Below are 12,833 nucleotides of genomic sequence, written 5' to 3'. Positions count from 1 at the left end.
CTCAAATGATGACCTCACTGAGAATATAAAAGCTATCAAGGACGAACTTCTTCGCCTTCGCATAACTCCACTTAAAACCAACTTGCACCTGTATCCAGAAACTGACATGGAAACAATGAGTTTAACTTGGATGAATGAATGAGCAAAGAAATCAATGAGTCCCATTGATTCTAGATTATTTCTGACATTTCAGTTTGTGCATGAACATCTGATGTCATGGGGAGTGCACGTTTTATGACGACGACATGAGTTTTCAGTTTTCTGGACTACTGTGCTATATTATAGCAGTGAAACATCGCTCGTTTTGTTGACTTAACTCTGCTAGTTCAGTATTTTTCAAATGTTTTATGTTTTGAGACATTTATGTTTTGAGACATATCCAGAGAGTTACATGCAGCATTAAAATTTTAAGTCGAATGAAGGTGTACTCATTTAGAAAATATTCTTCTATAACACCGTAATCCCCAAGAGGAAGAAGAGAACGATGACCGAGAAAGCAAAGCTTCTGTTGCAAGAATAATTCTTACTTTACTTCAAAGCTTCTCTGAACAAGTGGAATATGAACAAGACAGTATGAAAAGTGATTCAGCTCATCTGCATTTGAATCTCTATCTATATATGATGAAAATAAAGAAGATAAAGTCAAATCAAGGGGGAAAACCAAACAACTTCCTTTGAAAACAAAACTGGCAGAAAGCTCTTAATAAGATTGCAGTCTCTACCAAAAAAACACCCAAAAGTTGTTGAAAAAGACTTTTCTTAAAGTTATTAGATAAGACACTTGATTATGTGAAAATGAAGAAAATACTTAGACTTAGCTGTCCAGTATAACTTTCTCCTTACCACTGTGTAGTCTAGGAGAGGGTTACAAAAAGCTTTCTGAAAAGCCAGAAAAGTTTTTACAAAAACCAACTTGCAACTCAATGATGACAACATTTTAATGCAACTGATTTTTGAAGTCACATCTAAAAAACTATTAAATAATATTATTTCCTTTTCAAATTTACGATTAAATTTTCATCATTTTGTTTGGATAGCTGATTCTTAAAAACGCATTCTACTTGGGGCTGACCCCGTGGCCGAGTGGTTAAGTTCGCGCGCTCCACTGCAGGCGGCCCAGTGTTTCATTGGTTCGAATCCTGGGCATGGACACGGCACTGCTCATCAAACCACGCTGAGGCAGCATCCCACATGCCACAACTAGAAGGACCCACAACGAAGAATATACAACTATGTACTGGGGGGCTTTGGGGAGAAAAAGGAAAAAAATACAATCTTTAAAAAAAAAATGCATTCTACTTTACCAAGATTTTAAATCAGCAAGATATGCTTAATGCTTAGATTTTAATTTATGCTTTACTTGATATTTTAAAATAAGTTCGTAGATGTTTATATTTTAAATGAATTAAGTTCTAGTGTCTTTTTCTAGAATTCTAAATAGTCTTGAATAGAAAAATACTACTGATGCCATTATTTTGGTATTATATAGAACTCATACTGCAGTATCACTATTGGTGTTTTTTTCCTAGTATTGTGATCACTGGACATAGCAGCCTATTTACCTGCCTGATCACACCTCTTTTTTTTTTTAATGCCTTTTTTTTAAATGCTTTTTGGTGAGGAAGATTGACCCTGAGCTAACATCTGTTGCCAATCTTCCTCTTTTTTTTCTCCCCAAAGCCCCACTACATAAGTCATTCTAATTCTTCTCTGTGGGATGCCGCCGCAGCATGGCTTGATGAGCAGGGTGTGGGTCCGCACCCAGGATCCCAACTAGCACATCCCAGGCCACTGAAGTGGAGCCCGTGAACTTAACCACTCGGCCACAGGCCAGCCCCTGACCACACCTCTTTACAATTCCCCACGAGTCACATGATGCAGCCATGTGACTTCTCCCTCTGCCTCAGCTGACTGGATCAGGAAAGGGTAGCTCTCCCATGATAATCAGATAACCACCAGAAAACTGGCACAAGATATCCCTGTCCCCATTTTCTTCTCCTTGGAATTGCTCTAGCAGTTTATCTACAGGCAGTTAACATATTTACTGAGGTCATCCTTTGTGTAAAGCAGACGTTTTTCATTTTATATTTATTTTTATTTTTAACCATTAAAATTCTTAAATAATCAATGATTATAAAAAATATCAAAGACATATCCATACAGATTATCAACAATCACACATCTTACTTTTCTAATCTGGACCCTTTCAGTTGTATTATAAATAGAGAAAAAAATAAACATAAAGTCATTCAACTATCAATGACAGGTCTTTCTTACTAAAGAGTTCATGATATTTTAAAGTGATTTAAAGTGACTGAAAACCACATTCTTTCATTAAACTTGCTAGTCAGTGAATGATCTCTAAATTGATTTCCTTAGGCCCCAGTTTTTTCATTTATTTGCAGTTTAATACCCCCAGATGACTTTAATCTCTCCCCATTGCTTCAGTCCTATGTCCTACTCAGACTTTCAGTGATTTTGTTGCATGGTTTTCTTGTGCCTTTCTATTCTGAGTTTGTCTGGCTGAAGCAGCTCATAAATTCCACCAACAGTCTCCTAGCCCAGTTTCCTACACATTTACATCACATCTGTGCTCATCTCTGTCACTGCAGTTAGTGCATGTACCAGTATAAGGACACTCGTCAGCTTGCTTGTTGGTATTCCCTTTGGGGTTTTGGACCCTGAGGGCAAGAACTATTTTTCACCTTGGAATATCCAGCACTTAGCAATACTTGGTACGTAGTAGATACACAGAAACGTCTGAAGCATGAAAGAATTTTATAAATTGTGTTAACACACATTCTAGAATGTGTTATGAATATATTAAATTTGTAGTTTAAATTGACGTATATCTCAAATACACTAACTTTTCAAATTGAACCTGACTTAAATCAATCTGCCTTCTCTCTCTCTCTCTCTGTGTCTGTAGAAATTCTGTGCACATGTACGCCAGAAAAACATATTAAGTTTTATCCAGTGCTCACACAGACTCACACACAGACACCATATAATAGATACATAATAAATGCTAACTGATCAATATGATTTTGGCTCATCCTAGAAATAAAAATGAGTTGAGGCAATTGTCAGACCTCCTCATACATAAAGCTAAGTAAGGTGTTTTAGCAGCAACATTCAGTAAAGGTCACTATGAATTAACAACAAAAAAAGTAATATTTACTCTTAGTGAGAGATTGACTGCAGAAATGGCTTAATTTACCACATAACATCAACTGGGAAATGTCATTTGATTTCTAACTAAGAATTATTATCCTTACTGCCGTTTTAAGGAGGAAGTGAATTAAACATTTTAAGAAATTTTTATATTAAAGATTCCAAAGAAACACTCAGATGGAGTTGGAACATCAGCACTCAGGACCCAAATATTTAATGGAATAACTAACAATATTAAAAATCGAAACGTTAATTTAATTTTAAACTAAACTTAAATTTAAATAAAAGTTAACTACGAGCTACGTGCCTGGCAATATTCTGAGTCTCATAAACGCATTAAATCACTTCACCCTCAGAACAGCCTCAGAAACAGGCGCTGCCCCATTTCACCACCGAGCGAGCGAAGGCACAGCGTGACGGTGCATCTCACGGAGGTCACACAGTGGAAAGCTTGGATTCCCACCCAGAGACTCTTTGTAACCACCAAGTTCTGCCTTTTCCCTAAAAGATACTCGTCAATTATACTTTGGCGGCTAACTTACATATTGATCTAAGAATTATTTTTTTGGTAATTTTCTCAAATTGGAAATCAGAAGAAAGAGACAACCAACAAGCTGCTGTCGTTTTCTGCTGTACAACATCGAGCATGTCCCTTTACTTCTCCAAGTTGCCGTCTCAGCAAAATGGGACTTGAACATCTACCTAGCACACCTTAGTACTCTGCTAACTTTCATCCAGGTTTCTTTTGAACTAAGACATACTATAAAAAATATATCTATATCAAGATTAAGTTAGATGATACATATGAAAGTGTTTTAGAAAGTATAAAACGCTACATCATTATAAATGTACTTTTATTAATATTTATTATTTTAACTCTCTTATGATCAGTGACATAAAAATATAATCTTGCTCTCTCCTCTTCTATATTTGAGTCTTTCACGACTATATGCTAGAACAGGAAATATAAAAGTATTTATTCATAACCAACTAAAATAGCCTAGGAAATCAAAAAAGTCATAGCAAATATTTCTCGCTTTAACCAGAGTGAAAGAATTCTTTTTCAAACTCAAAATTAGGAGTCTATAAGACAAAAACAAACAAAACAAGTCAGCCAAACTGGTTTCATTCTGAGAAACTCCATATTGATCTTAATGATTTTTGATAAATAGAACACATATCTACATGCCTAACAAACGAATTTATGGGAACAGGTTTTAAAGAAAAATGACAAAAATGTGTCATTTTCTTACTTATTTTAACTCATTCTTTCTCTACTAGAGGGAAATAAAAATAAAATTCCAGAAAGCTAACAAGTTTAAAAATGCCTAAAACATGAGGAAACAATCAAGTTGCTCCATAGTCTTGAAGAATTTCTTAAATGGATCTTTGAAAACATTAATTTCTTACTTGCTACTTGAAAAAAATTACTTTGCTTAAAACTACAACTGGTGATTGCAGCTAATGAACTACTGCTAAAAATATTACAAGGTAATATTATATATAAATCTACACATATATTAAATATGTAGATATCTGATATCCTTTTTCAGAAAAATGTGACAGCCTTGTAATGGGCTAGATACAATGCTAGTTGCTACTAGTTCCTGGAGATATAAGAGTGAATAAAATACAGATGACCTCTATTCTCATGGAGTTTTAAATTTATCAAGGAAGTTGTGTATTTAATATTTTTTCAAGTGCAATTTTGTCAAGTGCCATGAAAGGTAAGTAGAGAGTGACATAAAAATGTATAACAGGGAAATCCAGTGTGGTTTGAGCTTTGGAAAGGCTTCCCTAAGGAAATGAGATTGAGGTAAAGGAATTGGTCAGGTAAGGGAGGGGGCGTTTGAGTGGGATGATTCCAAGAGGGGAGAAAACAAAATGTATGGAGTTCAGAGTGGAAGGGGGTTGGTATGTTCAATGAACTGAAAGAAGGCTTGCTTGGCTGGAGCAGAGCAATCAACCAGGAGACCCTGGGGAGACCCATTCACGTGAGGCTTACAGGTCACCTGGAGGACACTTAGTCATTGAAGCCATTAAGTACGACAGTGACACGATCAGAAAATGGAAAAAAAAGTATTTAGTCATCCTAGCTCATGGAGAAAGATTATATTTTATAAAACAACATCAATAATCAGAAATTATATAGCCATCTGGAGATTACCGATTTTAAAATTAGCAGAGAAATGCTTGATGTAGATAAGATATCAAGACAGAAAGGATTTAAAAAAGGTACTATATAGGAGTTAAACATTAGAAGCCATTTGTTTCAAGGACAAAAGCAAGAATAAAATTCAAAAGATCTCTTAGTCCTACATCAAAGAATAATCTCAAAATTATATTCGAAACCACCAATATTGTCAATTTACAGACCTTATAGAAAGAGATGCTAGAAATAATTACATTTATTTATTGTGTTACTATTGAAAGTTCCACGGGAAAAGTCTTCAGAACAGAACAGATGCTCAGCCTGCCTTAGGCTGAATATATATAGTTCAGGTGATAGCAATATAAATATTTCACAAAGTTTATGATGTTACTGGAGATTTGTTAATGTCCTAGCTGTCCATGCTGTTTTTACCCTCAGGGAAAATACTGACCAAGACTCACACTTGCCTTATTTGAAAGTTATCAATATTCAATTACCTAGGGCCATTAGGTCTCTGTCCTCTGCATATAGCTTTGTTTTACTCTGACGCTTGCCTGGAGGTTCTGTTATACGCTACAGGCTAGAACTGTCTTCAACAAAGAAGGAGAGTCTCAGGAAAAGGACACTTAGGTACTTCAGACTCCTGACACTGGACTTGTTGGTACAGGCTTCTGAGCTGACAGCGCCTACTCAACTTCCAGACCAAAACAGTAAACTGAGTCAGGATTCCCAGAATTCTCCGATGGAGGAGACTTCAAGAATTAGTGACATAGGACTGACTGCATGAACTTAGAGGTCTTATTTTATTTTGGTTCTCTGCTTGGAAAACTGTTTTCAGTTTCCACATATATAAGGAAGCTCTTTCATTTTTCTTTTCAAGGTATCTAGACTGTAACAATTTAATAAACTTCAGTTTTGTAAATGAAATAAAACATTTAAAAATGTCTCACTAAACCCTCAGTTCTCCTTACTTCGCGTGGTGGCACAGTTATTTACATAGGTTCACAGACTCCACCTTTTTATCAGGATATGATCGCATAAACAGATTGTGCAGTAATGGCCATTCTTGTGCATGACGCACATTGCATCAAGGAGGACCAGCTGCTTTTAAGGAGCTGAGGGTGATTTTACTTATGGATACCATGTCTATAGAGTCCACCTTGAAAATCTGGCCTGACTCTTGGCCTGGACAGTGTAGTCTTCCAGGTCAGGAAGGTCACCTCCTGGCAGGTTAGGAACATTAACAATTTTGGTGATCCTGAGAGGAGAGGAATACAGGCAAAGGCCACACAGGTGCAATCTGGTCTACGGTCTCTTGGGCTTGGCTTCCTAACCTCAAGTTGGCAGACAAGAAAGGCTTTTAAAAGTCCAATCTGAGATGCTTTATAAAAACTTCCAGATAGAAATGAATTAATCTGAAGCTCTAAGGCTTTTATTATAGAAAAATAAGTCAGCCTCCCATATGAATTTCCCAGTCTTTCTGTCTCTCTCTAGTCTAAAAGCTGGTGAAATCTCCTAAAACTCAAATGTTTAAATGGTCGTTGTTGACCAAATAGAACAGAAAAACTGTATTAGTTCATTTCTATATGTATCATTCAAGATCTTTCAGACAACAAGGACCTTTGAATATTCATATTTTTCCTATTTTTTAAAAATAAATAACTTTTTTGCCTGTCACAACATCCTGGACCTTGGTTTTCATATTTATTATACAAATATACTGAGGACAAGTACCTCAAAGAAGACCAACAATATTAACTTAATATGTTATGACATGACAATTACAACTTTCTCATGTTTAATGTGCAAACACTGCAGTAATAAAATAAACTCAGAATGATTAAATGAAGAATAATAATTCTAAGTTCTAAAAATAGTTCACCCATTGGTTGATAATATTAAAAAGAGCAGCTATTAGACTATTTTTGCATCATGTATTAGTATAACAGTAATCCTAGAATAATTTAAGTTTTGCAGTTTATACATGACAGTATATTAAAGGAATAAAGTAATTTTCTATTTTAAATCTGAACAGCCAAATCAAAATATTCCACATTATATATGTCACATGTAATATTAGTTAGCATTTTAAATGACTGGATATGTGTTCCACTCATACTTACCCATGAAATTGAGATAGCCCTCTCCACCGAGTGCGTGAGTAATGAGTCGAATCATTTTGTGAAGCTGTATTCCACGATCAATAACTGGAGTAAAAGGGGTCAGAACACTCATGTTGGTATACATTTCGGCATCCATCAACCAAAATGCCAGTGACTTATCCCCAACGAGTGCCTACAGAAATAAAAGTCACTGAGATAAATGCAAAGAATAGCTACTAAGAAGCTGTGATCTACAGGAGAATAACACATGATTACACAGGGTGGAAAACTGTGTGCATTAGGATTAATTTCACGTAGTTTCCATTAGTTACTTTCTATACTGAAGGTCAGCTGGTAAAATACGTTAGAGATCAACACATCTGTTTTCAAGACTGATTTTTATTTTATTTATTTATTTTTTTGAGAAAGATTAGCCCTGAGCTAACATCTGCCACCAATCCTCCTCTATTTTTGCTGAGGAAGATTGGCCCTAAGCTAACATCCATGCCCATCTCCCTCTACTTTATATGTGGGATGCCTACTACAGTATGGCTTGACAAATGGTGCAAGGTCAGTACCTGGGATCAGAACCAGCGAACCCCGGGCCACTGAAGCAGAGTGTGTGAACTTAAGTTCTCTGGCACCAGGCCGGCCCCAAGACTGATTTTCATTTTGAAAAGAGCTTGGTGAAAAACTCATGAGAAGCTACCTGAATATTGGTTGTACCTGAGCTGATGCTTAAATTTTCTGAAATTGTAATAAACATTTATTGTAATGTTGAGAACACTAAACAGATTTTAAAGCAGTTTGCATACCATGATTTTGTTTTGAAAGAATGGAAGAGTTTCTAAAAACTTATTTATATGTATATGTATTTAGACTTATGTGTATGTACTTACATGTATACGTATTTATAGATGTAGATGTATTTTATATATAAAATATACATAGAAACATATTATAGTGGACTCTCTTCCCCTTCAGCAGAGGGATGACAACTTTTTTTAAATGCAAAATTTGCTTTCTCATTGTACTTGTCATTTAATCTAAAGTTAGTTTGTTTTATATGAAAATATAATAATTGATAAATGGGGCAGGTAACTCAGAAAGACCCTGAGTAGCAGAAGAGAGGCTTCTTAACAATCTAAATTATTCACGGTTACTAACAGCTAATTTATGTGAGGTATTCTTCACTGACAAAAAATTATATATAGTGAAACATATAATCGAGATTAAACCATAATCTCATTACTCTATTACAATTATTTTCACTTTTAGAAAAATATTTTTACTTACAAACCTATTATAATCCCTATTTTGATTTAAATGACTTTTAAACAAAAATACTGTTACAAGATGATCTACTCATTCTGTGGGTCTTGTCCTCATTCTGAGGGCCAAGAAAGAACTGGCTCAGAATATAGTTTCTGCCAGAAGAATTCCCAGAGCTTGATTAGGTGGTAATTGTCATCTATATTACTTGACTTCAAATTTTTTTGCTTTATCAAAGCAGCATCTTCGTTCTCTGACTTATTTTAATACTTACGTTGAAGCCCTAACTCCTAATGTGACTGTACTTGGAGACGGGGCCTTTAAAGAGGTGATCAAGGTTAAATGAGCTTATAGGAGTGAGGCCCTAAGCCAATGAGTGGTGTCCTTACAAGAGGAACAGACACAGGGATGCGTGTGCACAGCATCCGGGATCCAAACTGGTGAATCCTGGGCTGCCGAAGGGGAAAGTGTGACCTTAACCACTATGCCACCGGCCAGCCCTGCTTAGACTTTCCTAATAGTTAGAGGAGACACATGAAACACCACCTGTTTACCTTAAATGGCCAATTTCTGTTGAAATAACAGAGAAGTTTATTGTTTGAGCTTCAATTTTATTAATACACATACTGCAAATAATTTCAAAATTTTTATTAGTTCTTTTTTAAGGTATAAAGAGTACATTTTATGTTATTTATGGTTATGAGGATTAATATGGCTTTAAATAACTAAATGGCCTTTTTTCCTCCTTTATTTATGTTTATTGAGTGACTACTGGGAACAATCACAGTGCTAAGGCTGGAAACACAAAAGGTAATGGAAACAAATGTTCTGCCTAAATCACGATGAGAACGTGGAGGATGGGGCAGCTGTTTTTTCTTATTTGTATACTGGAAGACGGCTTCAGAGTGTGATATCTGAGCCAGGGCATTAGGTGTTTGTAGGAGTTTCAGGTGAATTCGGCATTTGCAGGTATGTGGGGGAAACTACCAGACTGAAATGCTGTCGACCTCTTCCGGAATGACTGGGAATTTTACAGTATTGAAAATACAGCGCTCGGAAGGTTGCGCAGAGAATGAAGACAGAAACTTTGGCTTGGGCCAGGACACGAGTAACCATGAATGATGAGCTTCAATCAAAAGATCTGGGTTGACAAAAAGCAGTTTTCTCTTTGGCAAATACCTCGCCTGCATTAGAGAGGATGGACTGGAGCGGAGACGGACAGGGGTCAGGGTGGGCAATTAGCAGGAAATTTCAGTGACTGAGGGGAAAAATGACAAAAGCTTGTCAAAAGGCACAAAAGAAAACCTCTAGGAGAAAACCTAAAATGGAAATTAAAATAAACCTGGATCAGCACCAACACGTCTCTCATTATAACAAAGAAAAACATGTAAAATAACATTTGCAACTGTCATTTACAATTTTTTAATTACAGTTTGGCAGGGTAAAAATGGTACTCCATTTTAAAGCTGGAATTTATAGATCTACAAAATAATTTAAAAATGTTTTTCAAGTATGAGGAGCTTTCATATAAAGATATATATAGCTATGTAAAATTAGTTATGTCAAATGTATTAACTATAGAAATTTGTATTTAGATATGTTAATCAAGACAAAGAGAGAGAGAAGGAATTTACACACGTATTCATTTACCTGATCGTGGCTCTCTGCATAAGCGATGCACTTTTCAAGGTGGCGTCTGTTTGTGAGAGTGTACACTATGTTGCCCATGTTCCAATCTTCATCTTTAAACTCCTTAACTAGCTAGATGCGAGAGAGAAAACAATTTGAATAAGTCATTATTGTTCTTACTTTAAATCCCAATCTGAGGGTAGACATCATATCAATCCAAATTATTTGACATGCAGATGCAAGTGCACCCATAACGCAAAGATATCCTTGTTTAAACTTTTACTGAAATCAGCTTTTATACAGGCTGTTGAAATGAAAGTGGTGTAGTGTGTGTGTGTGTGTGTGTGTGTGAGCTTCTGAGCAGATGGTTTGATCATCGCACTTTAGGATTTTTACAACCTGCCTGTAACAACTGTTGCCTCTTGATTAATGACCACGGGAAAGTGTTGTGGTGCAAGATGTCTTTCCGTAACTTTCACAAAGTGGATATACACTACTTGCCACATTTTTAGGTTTGAATGAAAAAAAAATTTAGCAGGAATAATGTTTTGTTCTATTCTTTAAAAATGATAAATAAAAAAAGCTACTATTTCAAAGTTTAAAAGCTAATTATCATGAAATAATTATCGTCTTAACAGACCACAGATTCTTGTCTCCACTTGAGTTGTCCCTCAGTCTCCAGTCTGGGTTCTGCCTCTCTAACGCCTCTTTGATGCCAATGACGTGGCCAGGATCTCAGAGCTGCTCTCTTAGGTCAGCAAGGGCTCTTTCTTAGGCAGACACTTGCTGTACACGTTGGAAATGCTTTCCTTCTTAGTCCACCACTGTGAAACTCCTGATTGTTTTGTTTTGGTTTGTTTTCTCACCAGGATAGGCATCCTGCAAAGTCTCTTCCTCTGCCTGTCCTATAAAAGCTGGGGCTCCTCAGAGTTATGTCCTGAAAACAGCCTCTTCTCTTTTACCCAACACACTCTTTCTGCGTGGGCTCATTTCCCTGTCCAAGGTGTCAACTGCACTCTGATGGGCGGAATCTAAGACGCCCCCAGGATTCCTGCTCCCTGGAATACACTCTTTTGGGTAACCCTTTTCCTAGAGTGCGGGTGGGACCCTTCAACATGATGGATGTCCCCTGTAGAAACCGTGAGATAACAACTGAGTAATGTTTTCAGTTGATAAATTCGAGATAATTTGTTACACAGAAATAGAAAACTAATGCAGATTTTGGTAGAAGAAATGGGGCTCGGGCCCGCTTGTGTCTTCCTTTGCTGACTTTTTTTTGCCTATGGAATTCAGATGTGCTTAGCCATCCCCCATAACTGCAGTGTGACTCATTGGGCACCAGAGGGCAGACCGCTTAGGCAGAATAATAGCCACCCGCAGATGCTCACATCCTAATGCCCAGAATCTGTGAATATGTCACCTTACAGGGCAAAAGAACTTCAGAGATGCAATGAAGTCAAGGACATTGAGATGGGAAGATTATCCTGGATTACCCGGACGGGTGCAATGTAACTAGAGGGATCTTTCTAAAAAGGAGGCATGAGTTGACAAAGTAAGAGAGAGATTTGAAGATACTATACTGCTTTGAAGATAGAGGAAGGGGCCACGAGCCAAGGAATATAGGTGGCTTTTAGAAGCTAAAAAAGGCAAGGAAACAAAGCCTCCAGAAGGAATGCAGCCTTGATTTTAGCGTAGTAAAACTTATTTCAGATTTGTGACCCACAGAACTACAAGAACTATTTGATAGTAAATTTGTGTTGTTTTCAACCACTAAGTTTATGGAAATGAGATACAACAACAATTTGAAACTAATGCATAGACCTACACAAATATACTTGATTAATTTTTGACAAACGTGCAAAAACAATCCAATGGAAGGAGGGTAGACTTTTCAACAAATCATGCTGGCAGAGATGGCTACCATAGGCAAAGAAAAAGAACCTTGATGTAAGTCTTACACACTGTACAAAATTTAACTCAAAATGGATCTTGGATTTAAATTTAAAGGTAAAACTACGAAATGTTTAATAGAAAATATAGGAGAGTCAAAGAATTCTTGGGCTTGTTACCAAAAGAGAGATCTCTAAATGAAAAAAATGATAAATTGCTGTCATTAAGTTTGATGACAAACTTAAACAAAGAACTTTTGCTCTGTGAAAGCCCACAAGAGGAGGATAAAAAGACAAGCAACAGGGGCTGCAGGCAGCCCAGTGTTTCGTTGGTTCGAATCCTGGGCACGGACATGGCACTGCTCATCAAACCACGCTGAGGCAGCGTCCCGCATGCCACAACTAGAAGGACCCACAACGAAGAATATACAACTATGTACCGGGGGGCTTTGGGGAGAAAAAGGAAAAAAAAAATAAAATCTTTAAAAAAAAAAAAAAGACAAGCAACAGACTGGGAGAAAATATCTGTCAACCACATATCCAACAGAAAACTCGAATCTAGACTATAGAAAGAACTCTCAAAACTCCACAGTAAATAAATGATCCAATTAGAAA

General features: G+C 36.6%; 1 protein-coding gene across 1 annotated transcript in view; it reads right to left on the bottom strand.

Moving 5' to 3' along the window:
- GBE1 (1,4-alpha-glucan branching enzyme 1) overlaps positions 1-12,833 on the bottom strand; it is a 265,131-nt gene that overhangs the window by 58,688 nt on the left and 193,610 nt on the right. The window contains exons 11-12 of the mRNA XM_070488680.1: positions 10,351-10,461; positions 7,450-7,621 (exon numbers count right to left, since the gene is read on the bottom strand). Coding sequence (XP_070344781.1) covers positions 7,450-7,621; positions 10,351-10,461 — 283 coding nt within the window. The remainder of the gene's footprint in view (positions 1-7,449; positions 7,622-10,350; positions 10,462-12,833) is intronic.

This window comes from Equus asinus, chromosome 18, assembly GCF_041296235.1.
Source record: "Equus asinus isolate D_3611 breed Donkey chromosome 18, EquAss-T2T_v2, whole genome shotgun sequence".
NCBI classification, from domain to species: Eukaryota; Metazoa; Chordata; class Mammalia; order Perissodactyla; family Equidae; genus Equus; species Equus asinus.
This window is presented reverse-complemented; position numbering and strand designations above follow the sequence as displayed.